The sequence below is a fragment of the Micropterus dolomieu genome, linkage group LG03, assembly GCF_021292245.1.
Source record: "Micropterus dolomieu isolate WLL.071019.BEF.003 ecotype Adirondacks linkage group LG03, ASM2129224v1, whole genome shotgun sequence".
In the NCBI taxonomy this organism is placed as follows: domain Eukaryota; kingdom Metazoa; phylum Chordata; class Actinopteri; order Centrarchiformes; family Centrarchidae; genus Micropterus; species Micropterus dolomieu.
The window spans coordinates 11,740,951-11,766,046 of record NC_060152.1 but is presented as its reverse complement, the minus strand read 5'-3'; the positions used below and the strand labels follow the sequence as shown (position 1 = coordinate 11,766,046).

General features: G+C 39.1%; 2 protein-coding genes across 4 annotated transcripts in view; one reads left to right on the top strand and one right to left on the bottom strand.

Annotated features, from left to right (window-relative positions):
• The window catches only part of tmem145 (transmembrane protein 145), a 42,113-nt gene extending 22,526 nt beyond the window's left edge, over positions 1–19,587 (top strand). Inside the window, exons 6-15 of the mRNA XM_046046016.1 lie at positions 3,811–3,895; positions 4,410–4,481; positions 6,753–6,821; positions 7,484–7,564; positions 9,581–9,659; positions 10,944–11,037; positions 13,023–13,195; positions 13,906–14,026; positions 14,399–14,587; positions 17,021–19,587. Coding sequence (XP_045901972.1) covers positions 3,811–3,895; positions 4,410–4,481; positions 6,753–6,821; positions 7,484–7,564; positions 9,581–9,659; positions 10,944–11,037; positions 13,023–13,195; positions 13,906–14,026; positions 14,399–14,587; positions 17,021–17,260 — 1,203 coding nt within the window. The 3' untranslated portion in view covers positions 17,261–19,587. The remainder of the gene's footprint in view (positions 1–3,810; positions 3,896–4,409; positions 4,482–6,752; positions 6,822–7,483; positions 7,565–9,580; positions 9,660–10,943; positions 11,038–13,022; positions 13,196–13,905; positions 14,027–14,398; positions 14,588–17,020) is intronic.
• Positions 19,588–21,454: 1,867 nt separating this feature from the next.
• Positions 21,455–25,096, bottom strand: mrpl17 (mitochondrial ribosomal protein L17). 3 transcript variants are annotated; one of them, XM_046043669.1, is made up of 4 exons: positions 24,962–25,096; positions 24,654–24,846; positions 22,177–22,245; positions 21,455–22,068 (listed from the first exon to the last, which is right to left on the bottom strand). In XM_046043669.1, exons 2-4 carry the CDS (start codon positions 24,825–24,827, stop codon positions 21,799–21,801), a joined length of 513 nt encoding a protein of 170 aa, XP_045899625.1. In that variant the 5' UTR covers positions 24,828–24,846; positions 24,962–25,096; the 3' UTR covers positions 21,455–21,798. The 3 variants fall into 3 exon arrangements, with proteins under 3 accessions (XP_045899625.1, XP_045899626.1, XP_045899624.1); XM_046043670.1 differs by having other exon boundaries at positions 24,654–24,882; positions 24,962–25,086; XM_046043668.1 differs by having other exon boundaries at positions 24,654–25,036.

Genomic DNA, 25,096 nt, shown 5'->3' with positions numbered 1-25,096 from the left:
CCGTTTCTTTTGTAACTGTGGTCCCAGCTGCCTTCAGTTGATTCATCAGTTCCCCCCTTGTGGTTTTGGGATGATTCCTCACCGTTCGCATGATCAGGGACACCCCACGAGGCGAGATCTTGTGTGGAGGCCCAGACCGAGGGATGTTGGCGGTGGTGTGGTGCTTCTTCCATTTCCTGATAACTGCACCGACAGTTGATCTTTTCTCTCCAAGTTGCTTTCCGATTCTCTTGTAGCCCATCTCAGCCTTGTGCAGATCAACAATCTTGTCCCTGATGTCTGTAAAAAGCTCTTTGGTCTTGCCCATGGTGCTGATGTTGGATGCTGGTTGTTTGGGTGTTGACAGGTGTCTTTTATACAGGTAACGAGGTGAGACAGGTGTATTTGATGTAGATAATTGGTTGGGATTGGGGCTGTGTCTTAAAGAAAGACTAACTGGCTTGTAGGAGCCAGAATACTTGCTGTTTGGTAGGGGGTCATATACTTGTTTTTCCTCATCAGATGGTTATCAATTTTTATAAATTCATATGATGTGATTTTCTGGAATTTTCTTTTGGATTCTGTGTTTCACTGTTAGAATGTACATATGATTAAAATTGTAGATTGTCGCATTCTTTGTAAGTGGGCAAACCTGCAAAATCAGCAAGGGGTCAAATACTTTTTTCCCCCACTGTATATCTCTCATTAAGGCTTGACAGTCACATACTGAAGAAGGATCATTATTATATTTTTCTTTGCCAGATGGGGAGTCAGGTTGGCCTTGAAACATTGCGCTCTTTTAATGTAATAAATAAGACATAATAACAGGAGTATTTGACAGTGTTGTGAGTCTTTTGGGAGAGATACCCACCTTTTCTAAGAAATAAACAGACCTGATGATTTGTAGATTGTGTTACTCACAGTGTGAATACAGGGCAATACTTAAGAGTGTGATTCTGCTACAATATTTGTACCGTGTATTATTCTAAAATACACTTTGTCAGGGCTGCAAGAATTATTTTTATTATCCGCTACAGTTATCATCTATCTGGTGATTTTCTCAATGAATTTATTTTTCAGATTATTGTCAGCTCTACACTTTAAGGCATTCTTGTAAATGTAGGATCCAGTGTGACTAAAAGTGAGGATTGCTGCTGCTTCAGTTTTGACCATTATTTAGTAAATTATGCATTAAATGCCCATGGTTTTGGAATGACATATTAAACAATAACATATGGATGTAATGTTTGGGTGTCCATATACTTTGTTTAGATATCCAGTGTGCATAACTAATTGTGCACGGTCAGTTTTCTGAGAAACACTTAGGTAGGTGCCCTAAACTGTAAGTTAGAACCAAACACTTAATGTTCCAGAGACGAGATCCACCCTTACAAAAGACTCTCACAAGTCATTTTTAAATGTGTTATCAGCACCACAGGGGAGCCAAAGATGTACAAGACAAGGGGTGTTTGGGTGAGAACACCATCAGCGTGGGATACATCAGTACAGTATATCAGAAATGGATGCCTTTTATAAGTGAAACCAACAAGCAACCCCCTAAAATCATCCTGTGACTCCCTGTCAGTCCCACAGAGGGAGAATCCCTGTTGTGTGAAGTAGTACTTTCATCACACCCCTTATCTATCCTTACTCTCCTGCATCCATCCCTCTTTCCCTCTTTGCATTTGCTCTTTTTTCTTCATTCTGCCATTCTCCTTAACTGTTTTTTTCCTTTTAACTTTCTCCCTCTCTACCTATCAGTCTTTATCTCTGTCTCCTTGCTCTTTGTGTCTGTATTGATTTTGTGGCAGTGCACGCTCCACGCTTCTCGCCCTTTTTGATAGAGGGAGTGAGATGGAGTCTCAGGCTGCCAAATGAAATCAAAGTCTTTTTTTCCTCCTCCTCTCTTCTCCTTCGCTCCACCGCAACATGCGCAAACTCTATCGGCTTTGAACTTGTGTGTGTGAAATGAGCTCTCTGTGCTCTGATTGTCAACCCATCTCTGTCCCCCCCTCTCTTGTTCTTGCTCCCCATCCCTCTTTTTTCTCACCTCCCAAAGACACTTTTTTATTAGTGTGACTGCCAAAAATGAACATCATTCAGACTGTGGTTTACCACACAGGTACGTTCATTTTCTCCATGGTATTTCTCCTTTCCCGCACACTTACCCATAGTACCCAAATATTCTCTTTCTGTGCTTTCTTTCATGACATTGCAATGCAGAACAATTATATCAGACACTAACTATCAATAATGGAAAAACAAGAATACTCAGTAAATCAGAGGAAACCGCTATGGATGTGATCCATCCATCCTTGCTTCCTGTTAATCTGGGTCATCTTCTCATTGGAAGTACAGCAGGCAGAGAAGCCTAGATTCATTTTATTTATCCTTTAACTTCCTCCACACACCTGGGGGATCCCAAGGCACTTTCAGGCCAGCTTTGGGGCTGACTGACTATATGTCCCTCACCAAGGAGGATGTGGATGTTTTCCTTCTCTTGTATCAGGACAAAGTTTGAGGATATCTGGGCAGTTATTTAAACTTCAAACTGTGGTTGGAATGAATTTTATGCTAAAACACGCTCAACTCATCAAACAAAATCCCAAAGCTGCAACAGAGAAGAACAGCCCATCCACTGAAGTCACATGCGGTACATTCGCCCTGTTCAATCACTTGACAGTCTGGTGTGAAGAATGGGCATCAGTGGAAAATTTGTGCTGCAGGAAATGAATAATCAGCGATCTTACAGTACAAAAAACAAACCTGTCTAATGATCAGCAGCAATGTAAGATGTTTTTCACCATGATTGTGCAGTTATGGTTTCTGATTGTAGAAGTTAAAGCAGGGTGTTGACATTGTGATATGAGATAGCGGGACATATTCCAAAATGCTGCTAACTGCTGTTAGTTAGTTAGCTCAGTTAGCTATGGAGCTAACTTAGCACAGTCCTATTAGTTCAGAAGCTTCAGTAGATATATTTGCAACACAATACAATGATGTCTAATATGACGTCAGAACTGTTACTTATTCACATTCTGTTGATAATGTTCTTTCATTTTTTTATGTTTTAAACAAACATTCTGGCCTCTTTAAAGGCTGCATTGCTGATTGTATGTGATCTTTCTGAGTAATGATTTCTACTTGCTTAGTGTGCATTTTTAGTACCAACTGAGTTAGCAGTCTTGTGTGGCTGCTTAGGCAATATTTAACTTTTAAGAATGTTGGCATTTTTTGTTAAATAACAAAAAAAGATGATAAAGTAAGGTATTGCAATTGTATTGGAACTCATACCAAAACATGTCAAAGAAAACCAAGAAATTCTACCTCAAGCCTGGAAGGAGATTGTTGACAGTTTAATGAAGTACCATCATGAAATGAAAAAATATATAATATTAATTTCTCCCTTTTGGTTTATGATTTTATTTTTCAAAAACGAATGCAGCACGTGCTTTACAGAGCAGATACATATGCTGTAGCAGAAAAAATCTGTAATTTAATTTAATTTGGATTTAAATCATGTCTGGGTGACACAGCACTCTGAGGTTCATACAGTTTCCAAAACACAAAATTCAAGTCCAGCTAACACCTTTTTTTCTCTCCCAAAAGGTTCTGTAGGTCTTCATCATCAAATTTATAATGAAAAAGTAAAATGTCAAAGGAATAATTTTCAAAAATATATCTAAAGAGTTACCTTTCACTGACATTTCAACCTGCAGTGTAAAGATCATAAAGCCTGTAACACTGCAAGAGAATACACTTTTAATCTCACCTGCCTCCTTGCTCTTTCTTTCCCTCTGTTGACGTTTGCTCCTCTCCCGTCTCTCGCAGGGCGATGGCTTGCGGCTGGAGTATGAGATGAAACTGACCAATGGCCAGTCATTCTGGACGCAGCATTTTTCTGCAGATGAGTTCGGTAAGAGTGATTAGACAGAAAGAGAGAGATTATGGAACGAATCGCTGATGGCACACGCCAACACCACTTAGCACGGCCAATAAAGCACACTGAACTGAACAAATTACAATAATGAAGAAACGGCTGAATGAATTAATGATGATAGATGAACTGAGAGTAAGGGATGAAAAGAAGAAGAGGCCCAAGTACCTCCTAAATGAATTATTCCTACATCTTCAATGTTCTGTCTCTCTCCCACTCTCCTTCTACTGGAACTCTCTCTCTCTGTTTCTTAACTAATCCAATATCCTCATCACGTACCTGCCTCTCCGATTTTTCATCCCTTTATTTTTCTACCTTCCTCGTGTCTTCTTCACCTTGATATTCTGTGAACCTCATTGACTGCTTTACTTTCTGGTTTTGATTCAACCACCTCTCTTGCATCTTCATTTTTCCCTTTCCTACCTTTTTCCCCCCATATTTCATTCTCATCAATTATTCTGTTTCCTCTACATTCTCCATCTCCTATTTACAGGAATCTTGGAGACAGACATTACGTTCCTGGTCATCTTCTCCATGGTGTTCCTCCTCTCCTGCTACTTTGCCTGTAAGTACTGTCTTTTCCACTTATTGTATCTCTCTTTCTCCCTCTTCTATGAACAAACCAATTCTGAATTTCAAAGTCTACAGCAGTCATTAAGTGCCCTTTTCCTCAGATCTGTTATAAAAATCTACATGCTTTCTTGATGGGCTAGGAGTAAGTCTTCATGTTTCCTCTGATAAGTAAAGGTGGAGCATGTGCCTATTTTTTCTTGGGGCCTGGAGTTTGTCAGAACAGAGAATGAGCAACATAAAAAGCAGGGGTGAGAGGATGGCAAGAGCGGGGTTTGGTTTTCGTGTAAAGGTTAACGGTTGAATGGAGAAGGTATAGACTTAAGGTTATTGAAGCGAGTTAGTCACACGAAGGTCACAGCTCACATAACCCGAAGCAGCTGAGAACAAAAGCTCCAAGGAATGACTTACCCACTGGATGAAAACTCTTCATTCCCTGCTTTCGTCACGTAAGGTTATCATGTGCAGCCACGTATCTTCCTTTTTCCAAACTAGTAGAGGGCTGATTCACCTAAATTACAAAAAACATATTTTCTAGTGCAGTGGTTCCCTATTTTCTTGTGCAGTGGTTCCCTATCTCTTTGGCTTGTAGCCCCCTTAAAATGAAGCAGTGTCTGCTTGTAACTAAACATCACAGATTATGGCCTTAATGGCCTTGTATTATTAGCAGCTCAGCTTAAGTCTAGTTTTCCCTCCTCAAAATTTGAAGGATTGCCTGATGAGGTGAAAGTTTCCAGTATTAACAAGAAAAGAAATTTACAACAGAAAGATTTTTCTCTCATCCTCATCTTGAGAACCCATGGAGGGATGATATCTGTCCTAGCGATTTCTAGCCGTACAGATAGTTTTGGTTTTATTTGCCAAGATTTTGAGAAATGTGTCCCTGAGATTTCTGCAGCCACCCACATACAATGGAGGTGAATTGAATTTGTTTTTGTGCCCACGGCTATAAAATATTACAATTAAAAAAGAAACAGATTCTCTGGATAATCAACAGATCACACTCAATTTTTATTGGGACTATTTATTTGGTCTGTGATTATACAGAGTAATGAGGAATGAAAATGTACGTTTTTACTGCTGTGAGTACCATGAAGGTTAGAAGTCTCTGACAGGAATGTCTCAAAATAAAAGTGAAAACTGTCTAATTCACGGGTCCTTATCAACACATTTACAAATATTAAGCTCCAAAATTTGCATAAAATAACCTTAAAAAACTGCAATGTCATTTAAGTGTTTTAGAGTCAAATGTATCCAAAAGTGCATATAATATTTGGAAATGAAAGTGGACCTGTATTGACTTTAAATACAGGGGGTTGGGGGAAGTTTATTCCTTGCCATATTGCAGAGCAAGGCTACATAATGAGGCGCAAATTCACCTTTTGACGCTTGGATTCTACTGAAACTTATTTTATGATTTTATGCAGATTAGGAGAAGGCCTTGAATGAACTGTTGTATCTTATTCACCATGTGTATGTATACTGGAATATTCACTCACGTAGAGGCTTGATTTTAATTGAGTTTGAGTTTTATTAATTTGCAAGAGTTCAAATCAAGCAAAAGACAAAAAAATGACAATGTTGTAGAAATGGAGGAGAAAAGGCCTAAACGGACATATTCATAACGTCTACCTAATTGAAAACAATATTCACATTGTCACATATTTATGCAGATTATGAAAGAGAAAGAAAGATTTGAAAGGTTATAAAAAATTGAAGTCCGGAGAAGATGACCGTATTTTCATTCTTGGGAGGAATGTTCCTTTGACAGCCATCACCCGAGTGCCTTTGAGGAAATCACAGGAGGATCCAGCAGCGTTTGGCTTGCCAAGCCTGTCGTTATACAGGGCAGCTGTGAGTGCATGCGTGAACGTTTATGACCCTTCCTCCCCCTGTAAATTCCCCCCCCCCCAGGCCACTGTTGTTTGTAGGAGTATTTTGGTAGTAAAATTGCCTGCTTAAATACGCATTAAAAGTATTTCCTCCCAGATTAAGGAGAGAGGATAGAGAAGATGTATAACGTCTCATCTAGAGACCCGCATCACAAGATGGATGCATACTAATGGTCTCACCCCTCCCTATTTATCTGGCCCATTCCCTGGTTCTTTTTTCTCTTCTCTCTGTCTCTCACTCTGTATCTCACTCTTGCTCTCCTTCGCCATCTGTTAGCATATCTCCATCCTTTTTATCTCTATTCCCACCAACACACACGCACATCCCATCCATCACCTCTATTTCATTTTTGTGTTTTGTTTTCTCCCTGCAGACAATCTGAAGGGAAGACAGCTTCTTCACACAACCTACAAAATGTTTATGACAGCGGCAGGTGTGGAGGGTGAGAGCTTCTGTCCCGAACACACACACACACAATCAGGATGACAATGAGACTCTTGCACAGCCGCACCATCTCATACCTTAATCCCAACTTCAAGAGCCAAGATATTATCGCCCTTATTAGCCTGTGAATAGGAACTATTGCAAACAGCCGTGCTGCGTTACAGTGTTCAGTGGAGCATGCTGTTATTGACGAACACCCCCTCACTCTTCTCACCCTCTCCTCTCCTTTTTCTTCCCTCGTCTTATCTCGCTTTTTCCTTCTCGCTTGCTTGTCCCCTCTTCAAATCCCTTCTCTATTCTCCTGCCACCTCTAAATTATATCCCTTTCCTCCCACTTCTTTCAAGCCTGCTGCTCCTTTTCCATCTCCTTTTATCAATTATTTTCTGTCTCTTTTCTCTTCTCTCCATTTCTCTCCCTTTCTCCTGCCACCTCCCCCTTTCTCTTTACTCGTTCTCATCTCACTGTCTTCCTTATCTTTTCTTTACTTCTTCTCTCTGACATCTTCTTTTCTACCTGTTCTCCTCTTTTTTTTCCCCAAAAACCCATTCTACTGCTCTGCCATATCTTTCCACCTTTCTCTCTTCTCCTCGCCCTCCTTCTCCCTTTCTCTCTGATTTTATTCCCATTTCTCTCTTCCCTGCATCCTTTCCATTTGGCAGTGCTCAGCCTGTTGTTCCATTGTGTCTACTGGGGCCTGTATGCTAGAGATGGAGTCGGCAACGGCAGCCTGAAAATACTTGGTGAGTTCTTTTCCTGCATCAGCCACTGACTGACTGACTGACTGAAACTGCCTCTGCACTGGAAAATCCCATGCTGCCTGAGGAGTATGAATCAGTGGAATATGATGCACGTGTGTGCACGTGAAAAAGTGCAACAGTTGGTTTGATGAGCATGTGCAAGACCATAAATGATTTTGAAGAACCATTGACTTTGCCTTAATTTGTAATGATGTCAAGTTACATACAAGTTAAAGTAAATAGGACAAACACAGATGAGAATAAAGAAAAATGAGTCAAACAGTTGAGGCAGGGAGGTTTGAGATCATTGTTATACATTGTCCGTAGGCTAGTAGAATATTGATTTTTAGCGTGCATTGAAGATCATTCCAGGAATTTGAGGCACTAAAATAAAAGGCTGATTTTCCAAATTCATATTATGAGTGTCATGGAGGGCATTAAAGGAAAGTTCTAGGTTCTAAATAGCTAGGTGTACAGAATCAGCAATATAGTGGACAATAGTGTCATCTGCATAAAGATGGACTTACCAGCCACTTAGTGGAGAGACTGTATCATTAATATAAATGATGAAGAGGACCTAAAATTGAACCTTGCCTTTTGTTAGCAGCAAGAACTCAGACATGCCCCAACTTCACACATTGCAGTCTATCAAACAAATAATTCTAGAACCAATCACAAGCCTTTCCATCAAAGCCAGTACTGCATAATCTTTGTAAGAGCAAAGTATGATCAACTGTATCAAATGCGTTTGTCTTACTTTCTAAAGTGGATACTATATATTATTTGTAACTAATGTAATACTTGAAATAGTGGTTCTAAATATGGTTTGGTTCAGAGTTAAAACAAAGTGACTTCAAAGAAATGTCTTCTTGAGTTGGTTATTTCTAGGATTTTTGCTAGACAAGTTAATTTGCAGATTGGTGTGTAATTAAAGATCATTTTTATCACCTCCTTTTATGTAATGGAATTACATGGGCAAACTTCCAAACATTAGGAAATGTGCCTGTTGTGATAGAAAGATTAAAAATATGTGTTAATTGCTCTGTGTCTAAATGGAGTGGAAAAAAATAATAAAGGATCCAGTATATGCTCTCCAGCTGAACTCCTGGTATCAATGGCTTGTAATACTTTTAGGAGATATACTTGGAGAGAGGGGCTGAAATGTAAAATGAGAAACGTGGTTAATGGTACAAACATAATCATTAATAAGGGCCCCATGTAATCCTTTTTAAATAAATGCCCAGCATCGGCAAAATGTCTATTAAGAACAAGGCAAATGTCTTTCCGTTCAGATATCAAGCCACAATTAATATGTGCAGGATTTTGTTTGAGTTTACTGCTTTCCAAAATGCTGCAGCGTTTTAAGTCAAAATAATTGATTATATAATAGATTTACTGGTTCTCACAAATGATGTGCATTTCTAAGCCGTCCAAATGATGACCAATTGGATGGAGTGTCTGGCAAGTGACCAGGCTCTGTTCCTTTCTTTAAATAAAGCAGATCATTTGGGTGAAAAGCAAGGAGTTAATCTAGCTTTTATTCTAAGCTTTTTGAATGGTGCATGTTTGTTAATGACTGGGAGGGGGGTCTTTGTGTTAAACATCTGGGATTTCAGATGTATAGTGTATGTTGCTCCTAGGCCACAGACACCGCAGGCCATAATGTTGTTAATCCTATTGGGAAAGATGAAATCAATTAGTCTAGACGATGAGTAGTCTATCAAATTTGGCCTAGTGGGCTCTGTAATCACCTGGGATAAGTTGAGGTTACTACTGACCTTGAGATAAATAAGATGTATTATTCAGCCAATTCAGATAAAATTCATCCACAATTACCAAATTATGCCCCAACTAGGCCTTTCGTGCAATACATTCAAATATTTTGGTATGGTGACAGTATTTAGAATGGTTACAGAATTGTGTGTGGCGACCTGATTTTTTCTTTCCCCTCTGATATTCAGCAACCACAACCTAATTATCCTCTCTGTCATCTCTTTCTCACTTTCTGTCTCTCTCCAGGGAAATTACTATTCTCCGTCAGTTTCTTGGTGTTCCTTCTGATGCTCATATTGCTGGGCAAAGGTTTCACTGTCACCAGGTGGGGGTTTGAACTTTTTTGCAGCTTGTGTGTGTGTGTATACATGTATTTCCTCAAGCCTATGTGTTTCTGCGTTTATGAAGCCTGTCACCTTGTGTGTATGTTTATGCCACCACTGTCTCTCAGTGTGAGGCCCACACTGTGACAGTCACTATCTCAATATATGACAATGTTAGGTGTCAGTCAAAAAGTCAGTTAGTACACTGGGTCTGATGTGTGGATGAACTGCTACATCTGGGGAATGTGACAGACTGATGCTGCTGGGTTGTGAATTTGATGTTGTTTTTGTGTTTCTTTTATACATTTTTGGTTTGCTCTTGCTTTTGTTGTCTGGCAAGGCTTAAGTGACATTTGCTTAGGACAGCCGTCATTTCAGGTAACATGCACAATAGATGATTTACTGGAACATCAGCATGTATCTATCTCACACCTGACTGGACAAATGCCCAACTGTCAGTAGTCTTTCCAGTTGTCCAATTCCCATTTTCCATTCCCAATCCAGTTAATAAAAATGCCAGCTGTAATGTTTTCTGCCAAGCTATCCCCAGCAGTTTTATGTGAGTAAAGGACCCAATCATGCTTTTTAAACAGCTAGAATAACTGGCCGTTCATGAGGTTTTGAGTTTTGATTCGTGGTGAATCATCATCAAACTACAGCTCATAGATTGAAGATTGATCTTGCTTCAGGCTCAGTTGAATCTCTGTGGATGTTTTTTTCCAGACTCTCCAAACTCTTCTAGCAAAAACTGAGCTTGCAAGATATGAGCTGGCTTTTTTGACTTTAGGATTACATCCTCCTCTGGGTTCAGAAGATTCTGTGATCTCGCTCACTTATTAAACCCTCTTAAAACCCCAGTGAATAAACTTAAAACTGCAACGCCATCAAGCTAAAAACATGGTTTATCTACAGTAACTGATAAGTTAACAGTCTGGAGATAACTACCCAACAACTTTTGATATGTTTTTTCTGGTGTGTGTGGTGTTGACTTAGTCTGAGCGAAAGTGTGTTTGAAGTGCTGATGATGGCTTAATGCTGAAATGCTTCTATATGTTGACTGCTGCTGTGAAACTAAAGATTTCTGCTTTTGTGAGTTCAGACAGACTTTTTCACGGCCATGACTCTCTAGCCATTTTATATTTATAAAGTTCAGCACAGTCCTTTGTGTTGTGTGGTATATCATAATACATGAGTGTGTGTGTGTATTTGTTTCTTATCTTCTGCTAACTTCTGTGCGATCTCTGACACACTTTTTGTGTATGCTTGGTGTATTAAATGTGTGTCAGGGCAAGGATCAGTCACAGTGGGTCGGTTAAGTTGAGCATCTACATGACAGTCTACACAATCACCTATGTCATCCTCTTCATCTACGAGGCAGAGGTATAGTATTACACACACACACATTACCTACACTGCCCTATAGTCAACACTGGGGCTACAACTAATAATTAGTTATTGTTTAATCTATGGATTTTCCTTCATTAAATCAATTATTATTTAATCTTGTATGTAAAAAAAAATGTCCATCACATATTCCAACAGCTCAAGCTGACACCTTCAAAGCCAAATAGGATCATTGATTTATTATCAAAATGATTGTCGATTAATTTCAAATATATCAATTGACTAACTGTTTCAGCACTCATCAAGATTGAACTCCATCCTCCACTTTCCACGCCAACAGCTAGATGGAAAAGAATTGTCCCACATTCATGTTTAGTTGGGTTTTCTGTAAATATGAGCTGCCAACTGGGAAAATTTCACTAGAGCTGAAAATTAATTAACAGCCGTTTTGAGTTTAATTCCAAGTATTCAGTGGTTTCAGCTTCTCAAATGTGAAGATTTGTTGCTTTTCCATCTATTATACCATCATACCATCATCTGCCTATTTTATGTAAATTTGGAGTGTGTTGACAGAGCAAACAATATGAAGATTTGTTTAGGATACTTTCTGATATTTCAAAGCCAAAGATTTATCAATTAATTGACAAATGACCAAATAATCAGCAGTGAAAATGCTCTTTTGTATTTTCCCACTAATGAAATTGTCTGTAGTTACTACAGGCAAAGTCTGGAACAATTAGGTTATTTTCATTTTAAATTTAGATCACTGGACACTCGTAAGTGTGACGTGACAATGCTTGACTCAGTATCTGCACTTGTATTATTGCTCTCTTTAGCTTTTTGAATAACCTCATTAAGATTCATAGAAGAGTTGGGCCCACAGATCAACATGTGCTGTAATGGCCTTTTCTGCCAAGTTTCTCATTAAATCAATACACTGCTTATTATGAATATGTATCATGTTGATTGTTAAGGGGGAAAAATACATTCCTGGATGAGTTACAAATTATGGATCCTGACAGGAACAACCAGACATTTCCCAGCTACAAACACAACTAAATAGATTTGCAGTACTTAGTACTGTATTTGAGATCATGAATCTTAGATCACTGACTGTTTCTTTAAGGTTTCCTGGGATTTACTAACTAGTATCAGCACACTGTGAGCTCTCCACTCTCATTAATTATACTGTGTTCTGTATGTGAATTTGACCAATGAGTTATGAATTAATAACACGCTAATGAGCTACATACATCTCTGCGTACTGCAGAGGCTTCAGCACAGTCAGATGTAATGATGGTACATTTGGATTACAGTCTTTGAATGCAGTGTGGTAATGACCCAGTGGGAATAGTGCAGTGGAAGTATTCATGTTATATTTAATGCTGGAGCCTATAGCCATCTCTCCCGCTGCAATATGTGGATCTGAAGAAGTGTAATTTATCTGCTAGCTGCCCTCTTGCATGGTCCCTGCTATTAAAGAACTCAGAACTCAGGGGAGCTCCTGCTAAAAATACCTCAAACTAGGTTACAATTGGAACTGAAATGAAGACATGAAGAGTGTTCCTGGTATTGGGCCTGCAGTTAGGAAATCTGACAGGCTCTAGTTGACTGGCTGGATCCCAAGAAGCTCCACACCGAGCCGTCAGACGTATGCATTATGTAGCAAGGGTAACCCTGTATGGCCGACGCCATCTAGTCACTGGACTGTGACATGCAATCTAGTATCCGCAGATGCAAGCACACACGCCCCACACACACCCACAAAAGTGCACACACACTCTGACGACCTAGTTGTGGAGAACAAGCGCCAATGTCAAAGACAGAATGCTACCAGCGAAGTTCTTGGCTCTGTCAACACAGCGCATGCTGAACCATGAGCAATCCATCTTAGTAATTAGGGCACAGGCTACAAAGTGTAGTCAAGCCAATAGATGCTTCTAATCTGCTTTGTATAAAAGTTTAGCTTGCTAAGAGTGTGTGTCTTCATTTTGGTGTAACTTCTTATGTTCCCGTGCCAGTTCTTTGACCCAGGTGAAGTGCTATACGCTTACGACAGCCCTGCAGGCTACGGACTGATGGGCTTGCAGCTGCTGGCCTACGTGTGGTTCTGCTACGCCGTGCTGGTCTCTCTAAAACACTACCCTGAGAAACAGCCCTTCTACGTCCCTTTCTTCACCACGTACACACTATGGTGAGACCTGCACAGCTTCCCCCACTCTGCTCTCGCTGCGGATAATAGCACCTGAGTGAGAGATTGCAGGAGTACGAAAATGCACATTTGTCTGTTTGAGGTCTCTTCAATTTGAATAATTTATGCCGCTCTGTAAAAATGTGCATGAGATAGCTGATGCTGTAGCGGTCCGAGAATGAAAAGTTGTTTATTTTACACCACCCTTCTACAACATTGTGTGCCCAACCTCTGTGCTCTACTAGCACTGTAGAGCTTGAACGAATGATGGCTAGAGGAAAATATCTATTTTTGCTAAGTTGATAAGGTCTCTTCTATTAGAATAATTTATGCGCCCATATATGTGTGTAGATAGTTTAAAGCTTTGTACAGGAAAGTAAAAAAAGTAAAAAGTCATTTACACAATCCTGAAAAAAACCTTCAACATACTCTGCTCAGCTTCTCTGGCCTTCACTCACTGTATATAATAGCACAAGCTTGAAATGAAGGGTAGATTACAAAGACTAACATTATCTCCACAATTCTTTGTCATTGCTGTCACTATCTCTCGCCTCATTATCTACGCCTCTCCTCTCCACCATCTTTATCTTTCTCAGTGCTTTACATCTATTTCTACTCTCTCTTTCTCTCGTCATCAAACTCTGTTCTCATCTTTTCTTTTAATGTGTTTTCTCCACACCATTATCCTAAATCTACTCACTTGTCTTCCTCAGGTTTTTTGCAGTGCCAGTTATGGCTCTGATCGCCAACTTTGGGATTCCACGTTGGGCCCGGGAGAAGATCGTCAACGGCATTCAGCTCGGCATCCACCTCTACGCTCACATCGTCTTCCTCGTTCGTACCACACACACACACACGCTCATGCAGACACTTGCACGTCTACGTAGTTCACATTATTCAAGAGTCATTATTTCCACTGTCTGTCATACATTATTCACTATCCTTGAGTTATAACTGCCTCATGCTGATTGTCTCCTCCACACATCATTATCTACCTCTTCCTCACCTTCGACACATTGTTCTTTACTAATGGGCCATACTGCTCCTGCAAATATCCTTTTATATTCATGCTCACTTCATGCATTGCAATTCTCATTTCTCACTTGGCCCTTACATGATCTGGCTATGTGTTAGCTACTATATATACTGTTTGTACAGAGTATGCATGTAATCACCATACATATCTTTTCATCCTTTTGTCCTTAGGTTATCACACGACCTTCAGCAGCCAATAAGAACTTCCCATATCATGTTCGGACGTCCCAGATCGGGATCCTGCTGTCTAGTCCGAAAGCAGGCGAGGGAGCAGAGAGCTTCCCCCATCATGCCTACGGAAATAGCTCCTTCCTGGGAGACTCTCAACCCAACTTCACTGAACTCTTCTCCATCCAATCAGTGAGTCTAACTTTACATGTTTTTCAATGCACACTGCCACATTCATGAACAAGAGAAGTAAATGAGGTGCAGAAACAGGTAAAAGGTAAATATAAGCATCAGAATGAGAATTATAGACCATGTAATGATCTGCTGTCTCATCTAACAAAGATGCCTCAAATGAGAAGGCATCAGCGTAACAACACAGTTTGTAAAACTGTGTTTTTAAGGATTATTTCTTGGCGGAAACCACCATCTCTTCCTGTGGGCTTCAGGTGAATGACAGTAAGCACAGCCTAACATAGCACACACACTGATATGAAAACACTTGGGCACAAGGAAATAATGATTAAATAAAAAGTCTGACAAGACCAAATTAAGGCATTGTGTTTGCAGTGATGAATTGTCTAGCTTGGGGAACTTGCATATCTATGGAAGTTGCTTTTTCATACAATGCAGAAATGAGTGACAGAAGATGAGCTCTGAATCTTCAACTACACTCGTACAATTTGCAGGCAGTAGCACGAATAATACAACACAAAGAGGCAACCCAAATACACAGTTAAAGTTAACAAAATGTATGACAAGTGACACAAAGTCATGACAAGGAAAGACAAGTTTACAAGTGCAGCACCTTTCAAACACATCTGTATTAAAAAAATGCATACAAACTTAAAAACAATGAAAATTTATAAAGTTACATGAATAGCCCACGCTATAATAAAAGTGCAGTAGAGAAAACAAGCAAGTTTTAAATTTACATTTTTAAAAGTGTCTTAAGATTAAGTTGTTTGTGATGTTCTGATGTAAGCCATTATGTGTTTTACAATCTAGTACTAGCACTTAGGAATTAATTGTCTATCTTCCTGGAAGCCAGTGTAAAGTTAGTTCCCCTGGTTCTTAGGTTAGAAATATAACACCAGAATTGCTGCATTTGCTGCAGACTTCTGATTGAAGACACCACCAATAAAACACCACGATTTCCAACTCCGCCATTAGTCTTTATTCTGTAGTATAAAGGTGGGCAATAAGAGTCTCTCTTCATTGTTGCCAGATAGAATGCACTCACTCTTTTTTAAGTGAAGAAAATGTAGTTGCACATGATTACTTGCATTGACACAGTGTCTTGGACCGGGGTGATTTGGTGAAAGTGCAAAGTCAATCTGAGTGTTGTCTCCGTAGCTGTATACAATATGGCAGGCAATCTTATTGTTTACAGTATTTGGCCTAAAGGGTGAATTTTGAGGTTATTGAAGCAGTCTCTGTGCTATAATGTGGTTGGAAGCCAGATTGAAAATTGTCTAGAAAACCACTTACAGATAAAACAAATTGGCCGTTAGTCATCCCAAGATAGGCAAGATTTTTTTAAAACTATTAAATACTGTGTTTTGTATGAAAGCATATATTGATTCTTTGGATTAAGGGGCTAAATTCTGTAACCATGGGTTTCAGTACATTTGGTGAAATGCGTGATGAGTCATTCATAGGTTGCAGCACATGAAATGCTAAGTAATGTATATGTAACTGAAAACAAAGAATCAAATGACAATAAAGACAAGTGAGAGATGAATTGTGCTGAACAATCTAAGTCATCAGGAAGGTATTTCTGATACTTTGTTAACATGTTTACATAGACAACACAAAGGTAAGGCTGGACAATATTTTAAGGACTGTTTACCAAATTTCAGCAGAATCAAACCACAATTAAGTGATCTTGTGTTATATTTTTAGCAAATGTTTGTTGACTAAAACTAGTTCCTAACATGTTGGGTTTACATATTTGAAAAGTCTGGCCTAATTCACTGTAATGCATAACAGTGAAACCCAGTACCCAGTACTTTACAATGTGAGAATGTTCTTCTTTTCCATGTCATATAGTACACTAAGTTCATATATTTGTTTTTTTGGACTGTTGATCAGACTAAACAAGATATTTGATGACGTAACATTGGGCTCTAGGAAATTTTGACGGACATTTTACACTGTTCTTCTTATGTTTATCAGACCAGACATATTAATCAATAATAAAAATAATCATTACTTTCAGCGCTGGATTTTGCATACATTTAACATATTGTGATACGTATGTGTATCTAAAAAAAGTGTCCATAATATCTTGAAAATGATTTGAACCATATTTGCCATGTCCACATGAAAGCTCAGCCATACATTAAACACTCGTGTACATCAGGGTCAGGTTTGATAAACTGTAGCTTGTGGAGAGTAAAGTAACTGAACTGGAGGTCATGAAACCCAGTGCATGTGTAATTTACCCTGTCCTGTACAACCACCAGAGCATCAATGAGCTGTGGAGGAGGCTGTCAAAATGTGATTAATAGTATGGTGGTACTGCCGCAGTGTCTGCATGGTCACTTTCTGACCAGGGCAGGACATTTCTGGAACCTACAGCCGGAGCAGGTCATAAGTGTAAATCCATCATCTTCTTCCTTCCAGGATCCGGTGAAGACGGTGGAGGAGACGGTGGCCCGTAAAGGACCCGAAGTGCCAAGGAACAGCGAGCAGAAGATTATCACCACTGCTGCTGACTTGACGTCGATATTGCCCCCACCTCCGCCCCCGATACCACCACGTCCGGCCGCACGCTCGCCCCCGCAGCCGCCCCGGCTCCCTTCCTTCACCGAGTATTTCAGCATGCAGGGCGGAGGAGGAGGGGGGTTCGGAACAAAAGCATAAGACGGAGAGAAAGACGGAGCAGAGGGCAGCACAGAGGGAGAGAGGGGAAGGCACAGAGGGACAGAATGACAGTACAAAGTAAAGAGAGTCAGAGTGGAATCAAGGTGTTACTGTTTAAAGACCAAAGGGACGGGCGTAAGAAGTTTGGATGGACGAAGTGGAGAAATCACTAGAAAAGTGAATCCCTAAACGGTCCCTTTTCACCTGTGAATGGAAATAACCCGAATGGAGGAGTTGAGGGGGAAATGGCTGTAAGATAGGAGTGCTGAGCTTGTTAAAGAATAAAGAAGCAATAAATATTTGATTCTGACCAGTAAAAGGCACACAGGGAGAAAGATGACAAAGTGGATGTAGCCAGAGCAATAGAATGATAGCTGTGCACGATGCGGAAATGAACACAATTCTTGAAATACTTTTATTCAAAAATTCATGAGGCATTGATGGTGTGCCTGGAAGAGTTTGTAAATAGCTAAAACTGGAGAGAGCTACAAATCTATATAGTTTTATTTAAAAAAAAAAAAAAGTTTTCATGCTTTTTCTTTCTCCACATTAGTAAATTCCAGTTGGTGCTGTGACCATCAAAATAATCTCATGCCATTACATTTATCCAATTCATTTAAAAAAAACAAAAACTTTTTTTTATGTTTGACACATTTTGATAAAGTATAGATATTTACTCTATATGGAGTTTGTTGGGTTAATTTATATTCTTATATGCCTTCATTGCAGCTGGTTATTCTGGATTGATATGCTGATGTGTAAATGTAAAATGTCACGTTTACTGTGGGCACTTCTAGGTACTCGTAAAACACGCATGTTTGTATTGTATTTCCCGTCCAAAAAGTTGATAAATGTACTTCATGTGACCATACAATATTCGCTTATTGTGTGTATTGAAATCTATACTTTTGTAAATACATACAATAGGCTTTAGTATATTTTTGACTGGATAAATTCTGTTATTTGTTATTCCAATCAAAACCCTCTTGCGCTGTCTGAAACACAATGTCAAACCAATATCACACTATATTGGTTTTAATTGAAGAGTGCAGAATATACCTGCTCAAAAATGTCATTTCTGTGTATGTAGACGTTGGTGAATGTACTGATGCAATACAGCACAAGGACAGGGGTGATTTTAAAGTTACTGGAATAACTAGAACAATACCTTTTGTCAAACTCTCTTTTCTTTCTTTTTGGCTTCCAGCTCCAACACATCCATGATTTAAGTGCAGGAGGCTGCCTTTTCCCAAAAACAAGTAACTTTATCCTCACCCCTGTCTAGTACCTGAAACATGAGTATTCGTTAGCTTTATCTCACTTTAATGTTTAAAGTGTGCGAAAAGCTGAACAAATATTAGTGGTTTTGTATCCCTAAGCTTTGACATTGATCGATGACAAAAAAAAAAAAGAGCGTTGTAGCTGAACTGTGAAAACGGCAACACAACTGTACATTTTGTCTGTCCTGCATGGAGCACTTTAATGTTCCTGGTCTTAGTCTGTTTATTTGTGATGATGTCACCTTATAAGACTGCTTTGAAACCTGTATTCACACCACATCGAGATGTCATCTATTCCAGATGCATACACCTGTAAATACAGTCTGAAAATGTCGTCGACTGATCGGACACTTTAGGGAACGTATCATGCTTATTCAGCGTAATTTAACATTGAATTACTGAAAAGTCATAATGATAAGTCATGTAAGAGTGTCACTGACACTGAGTTCTCCACCAGCTCACTGCAGTTCAGAAACTGAAAACAATCTTGAGCCTTCATTGATTTCTAAAAATGGTGGTACTCAGCTAATAGATTTATCTATGGCAGTCCTGCAGTAATGGAGTACTTTAAGATGTTAGCACTGTGGTGTGTAACTTGTGAGAGTTTATCAGAGGTGTAACTTAGTCTGTGAAACAGAACGATAACTTGAATTAGAGTACTAGTTATTTCTGATTACATGTCTGGTTTATATTAGGCATGTCTGCCATTTTGTCTGCTGTTGCCTATTGTTACGGTTGCCATGACTTGACTGAATAGACGCTGGGTAACTCGACTAACAGACAAGCTTACTGACACTGTATCAAAGCTTCAACCTTGTGTATACTGACATACAATTACAGGACTGAGACACACTCTTAAGGGACAGAACTTAAAGAAAAGAGATTATGTATGCATGACAGAAAACAGCACAGCTTTTAGGCGACTCAGAGAGATCTGGTTAAGAGCACATCACCAGAGCACTGATCTAATGCATTTTAATGGTGTCAATTCTAAATACGCTGTACATATACACTTTTTGCCAAAATAAAAAAAAAGGTTTTATTAGAGGCCTTGTCTGAGCGTGTGTTTTATTTGGCTACTGTGTCTGTGTTCTAGTTAGGACAAGGGCATGGGTCCAAAAGAGTCAATCTAATATCTGTAAATCATATTTAGAATCTGTTCTCATTACAAGAGTCTATTAAAGTAAAACACCACAGGGACACACTCCAGGCTGGTCACAATCTGATGTAGGCTAGCCTAATTATGTCCATGTGCCAGTCCGATCTCCAGAAAGGGTCTAAATTACATTTTTTGGCAGCATTTTGTAGTGTTGAGTTTAGGAGTTAATTTCTGATGAAGAAAATAAAAATCTAACTCCTTTTCAACTGTGTACATCTGCCTATACATTTGAATTCAACCCAATACAATAGTCTAACATAACATGTAAAAACGGTCTTTGCTAATCTGTTCCAGTTCAACTTTGCTGAGACATGGCTCGTGCTTTCGAATCATAAAATATTACAATTTCATATGTTGTGTTAGTCCACCAGGATGACAAAAAAAAGATATAGCAACATTGACTTGTCATAAAGTCTCTTCAGTGTACACCAACTTAAATGTGAAACTTTCTAATGCCTTTTTTTCAGTCCCAAGTAGAACACAATTTATTACCTTTTGGGAATGTCAGAAAACCAGTCAGGACAATTAGGCCTACAATTATTAAGAACACAAATGTATTGACATTTATATCACATTTTTGTCAACACTTCCCAGCTGTATCTAACAATAGTTCCTACTAGTATAATAATCTAATTAATAAGTTAACATGACCTAAACTTAAATAAGAGTTAGAATTTGATGGATAGATTGATAAATTAAAAAATAATTCATTAACATTTTTGCTAAAATGATCACTCACTAAGAGTCATTGAGCTACTGTGGCTTGTAGTAGCAGTAACACTGTTTGCTGCAGGTCTGATGGCAGACTGATTGTGCTCACAGGATTAACAGCCTCCTGCGAGCACAATCCACTGTCGCAGCAATCGCTTTAAGTTTTTAGATGTGTAACGTCTCATGACTGCCTGCAAGCACATACAAAAAAATTAATGTCTACAGCAGGCAAGAAGAAATATTCTTTTTAATACTTTCTATGGCCTTTCTTTTGAGAGAACTGAATTTAATGCTTTTTAAGACTTCAAGGCCTTCAGATAACCTGCCATAGCATGAACAGCACAGGTATAATTAATAACTTTAATGATGGTTCAATTCCATTTATGTATTTGGACTGGAGGCGTCCCGAATGGTATCAATTACACCTGTGCTTCTCCTCCTACAAGCCAAAATGTCTGCTGTGAAGTAGTATTGTAGTAAGGCGTTAGTTTTTTTTAATCCTGTACAAACTGAACCGAAAAATGTGGCCTGAAAACACAAGAGTTGAAATGCCACACTCGTAAAATTCTTTCTGAAAAAGGTGAGGGGAGGCTTTTCAATTGTGTAAGAAACAGATTCACATTCTCATCTGTCCAGTTATTTGCTATCAATCCAAAGAAATCACTATTTAATTGGGGTACTCCACCAATTTTTCAAATGCACTTGTTACTCGTCACGAGGAGTAGTGGTAAACAGTTGTCTTCTGTGACCGCAGGGAGCTTTCCAAAGATTAGAATTGAAAAAAACAGATGTCAGTGATGTCATCACTTGTGATCAAAGATTACAGACAGAATCACTGCACCCCAAACTGGAGGTGTGGAGTTTGAATGAAGTAGGCATATAAAGAACATGTTACACACTAATGAGAGATGCTATGCAGCTGCATTATGAGAAATGTAGGATCTAGTTAAACTGCGCCATTCTACAGTCTTTGTTTTTTATTTATCTGCCTCATAAGCTCCCCAACTTTATGAAAGTGAAATACTCAATAAAGTACTCCTTTAATATGTACCACAAAAGCATGTTTTATTTTCATTTTGTGTGCTGCTGTTGTGTTAACCAAATCTCCCTTGGTCAACAGGGCAAACCTGCTAACAAAGTGTTCAAAGAAATAAAGCTAATAGCTATTACTTCTGTTTAGAAATTATATTTATTAACACAAAATCATTCTGGATTGTCCTTTTACAGCTATTTCCTTGCCCTCAGTTGACTCTGGAGCTGGAACTGTTCTTCGGGTGATGAAGTGTATCAGTCTATAAGTCACAATCTGCAGAATCTGCAAGTGACTCTTCAGAAGCATTTCAGCACCCAAACATCATCCTTCAGTGACCACAATCACTGATCCAACACTAAGATAGTGTTAATAAATTTTTTGCAGCTAACTGTTGTGCCCTCTCTTCTCTGTAGCCTTTGAGCAGCTGGTTGATGAGAGTGAGTTCATTCTCTTTTTTCACAGGATAGAGAGGTGGGAAGGGGTTGCCTTTGTACTCCAGGACGGCCATCTTAGCTCTGTCCAGGTTCTGTCTGTTTGGGAGGCGTGCTATTCGTGTGTAGTCCTTTGACTGAGTCTCAAACCGTGGCGCAAGGACCTTGAAGAGCTTTGGGATCAGATCCTTTTCCTGGAGAAGAAGAAGCAGACACAAACTAAACAATGACTTTGACTGTTTTACATTCAGAGGGACACAGCGTGAAACTTCACACAGTTGAGAAGCACTTCAGACACGTACCGTGAGCCAAAAGCTAGCCATTTTCATTGCCTTCTCATCAGTGTCTCCCTTTTTGGCGTAGTCAACTAGCTGGGTTAAAAGAAATAAGAAAACATACAGTCAGAGCCCTGTGTGTGGAAGAAAGAGAAATTTAAATCAGAATATGCTGTTAGACTGTCTTTACATTAAAATGATTTGGTGAGTGCAAATACATGAAGTTAGACATTGTGGGCTGTAAATTTTAGCGACAAAGCAAATTAAAGTTGGCATGTGATGCAGTGATTGTTACACTAAGTACGGGGATCCTAAAGTGTCAGCTTTCCTTTCATTACAACCACTAGCAGTTTGCATATGCAAAACATTTATAGTAGTGAATAGTGATCCAACTATATTGTGATGAAAGGTAGTATATGCACTATATGGCCAAAAGTATCTAGACACCTCTGTCCACCCATTTTTTTGGTACATTTGGTCTGGGGCTGTTTTTGTGATTAGGCTCTTAGTTCAAAACTAAAGGAAATGCTGCTACGCTACAGCATGCTTTGATATTTTACTCAATACTGTGCTTCAAACATTGTAGCAATCGGTCCTTTTTCTGTTTCCACCTAACAATGACCTCATGCAAAAAAGGTTCATAAAGTAATAGTTTTCTCAGTTTGATATGGAAAACAAGACTGGCCAGCACAGAATCCTGACCTCGACCCCAACACCTTCGGAATTAACGGGAGAGCAGACTGAAAGCCATGCCTTAAAGTTCAACTTGAGTGCCTGAACTAACTAATGCTCTTGTGGCTGAATGGGAAATAAATCCAGTCTTTCCAGAAGAGTGAAGGCGGTTAAAGCAGTATTTTAATTCCCATGGTTTTGTAATGCTCATATAAAACATCTAGAGCGGACTTCTGGACTTAATGTGTGTGCACATCATGTTAAATTCTTAGTCTAGATGCAGGATAACAGATTCAATGAAGGAAATTAACTTTGTTAGTACCAGTAACACCATCAGATTCCTGTCACAGTTAAGTGTCCTGTACTGAGCATTATTGTGTTTCATGTATGAAATTCTTAATGTTAAGTCAAATTTTTAGTCACGGCCTAAAATATGCGCTGGTAACAGTAGTTGACCTTTACGTGTCTGAAAACAAACTTAAGGGGTGGATGCATTATTCAGCAAAACTGGATTTCTACCTGCCAATATTTTCAGCCAGGAAGACAATCATATATATGAAATTCTCAATGTCAAGTCAAAGCAGCCCAAAGTATGAGCTGGTAACTGTGTTTGATCCTTAAGCATCTGAAAACAAACTTAGGAGGTGGATGTATTATTCGGCAATACTGATTCTGTACCTGCCGAGATTTGCATCCACCTGTTTTCTCAGCATATATGAGAGTTCGATGTATGAAATGCTTAATGTCAAAATGGCCCTAAATATGAGCTTGTAACAGTTTTTGACACTCACGTGTCTGAAAATACTGATTCAATAACTGCCGAGATTTGCATCCCTTCCTTTCTTAGACCAGGTGAGTGTTAAATGTATGAAATTCTTAATGTCAAGTCATAACAGCACAAAATATGAGCTAGCAACAGTGTTTGACACTCGGGTGTGTAACATAGCATTCTAGTAGTATGGTGGTAGTAATGCACACAGTAAAAAAGGAAGTGAATAAATGCTGGTATTATTAAACTTTAATGTGCATTTTGAATTTTCACATTGGCTGTGACATCTGTGATAGGTGGTACAGATAATAATTATAATAATATAATTATTATTAGTAGTAGTATTAGTATTAGTAGTAGCAGTAGTAATTTAGCTGACGCTTTCATCTAAAGTGACTTACAATTGTAATATATGTCAGAGGGCAGAGCAACTAGTGATGAGACAAAGGCATTTTTCTCATCCACTGCCCCATCTCGACCACATAATATTTTTAAATATATATTTAGGTCTATTCTTATCTTTTTCTTTTTTTTTTACTGCCTTATGTCTAAAAATGTCATACCTGTGTGTGTAATTTATATTTCAATCAACCATTAAAATGTACATGTGTGTATTTATTGTACTGGTTTACAAGTTCACGCAGAGTGCTGCAGTCCTGTTGGGTCTTTCTGTTCTTGTAATTCTTATTAAATATAAATAATTTTTCATATTCTGACATTTTTTGCCAGGGGATACAAAAATTCTCAGTATTCAGTATTTTAAGAGATTGAAACAAAATTTACTCACAGTAAGGAACATGTGCGTGGGTCAAGTCTGTACAGTACAAAACACTGTGTATTTATAATATGGGCTTTCCACTAAAAAATGTTTATCCTGTTAATTAACTTAATGATACTGTAAATTTAAGACTGAGAAAGGACCTTCTCTGCAGATAAATATTCCAGTGTAGAACAATTGGCTTCACCCCAGGACTCGTCTAATACTGTATAACGTTAAGTTAGCTTAATTACCAGCTAACGTTATGTTGCTTATGAGCTAGCAGCACCACCAGGTCGTCGTTACCTTTTCGGCGTAGAAGCGGACTTCATCTGCTCGGGCCAGCGTGGTTTCTATCCTCTCGTGTCGGACCAGTCCTGTCAATATGTTCCGCAGCATGTTGATTCGAGACTGTGGACCCATGCCCATCTTCCGGGCCACCCGGCCGTGGGAGATCAACATTTGCAACGTGAGACGCATCTTGTCTGGTTAGATTCGCCTGCAAATAACCGCGACACACAAAAAGACAACAAAACTACACAAAAGGGAAATGTTTCCGAGTTAAGCGTTTACTCTCTTCAAACCGTCCTCTATCCAGATTGTAGGGCTGTTACCTCAATGTAAAAACATAACGTGAGGTCAGTTGAGTCAATGTGAAGTTTTCTGGGTTGGGTTTGACATTGGTGGTGCGTCGTCAATTGTGTCCGACTTGGTCATGGGGATGGGGAGGACAGTTCCGCTAAACACAC

Coding starts and splice junctions, on each gene's coding strand:
- mrpl17 (XM_046043669.1), bottom strand. CDS start 24,827: ATGCGTCTCACGTTGCAAATGTTGATCTCCCACGGCCGGGTGGCCCGG. Junction 22,246..24,653: donor TCCGCTTCTACGCCGAAAAG/GTAACGACGACC, acceptor CTTTTAACCCAG/CTAGTTGACTACGCCAAAAA. Junction 22,069..22,176: donor TGGCTAGCTTTTGGCTCACG/GTACGTGTCTGA, acceptor CTTCTTCTCCAG/GAAAAGGATCTGATCCCAAA.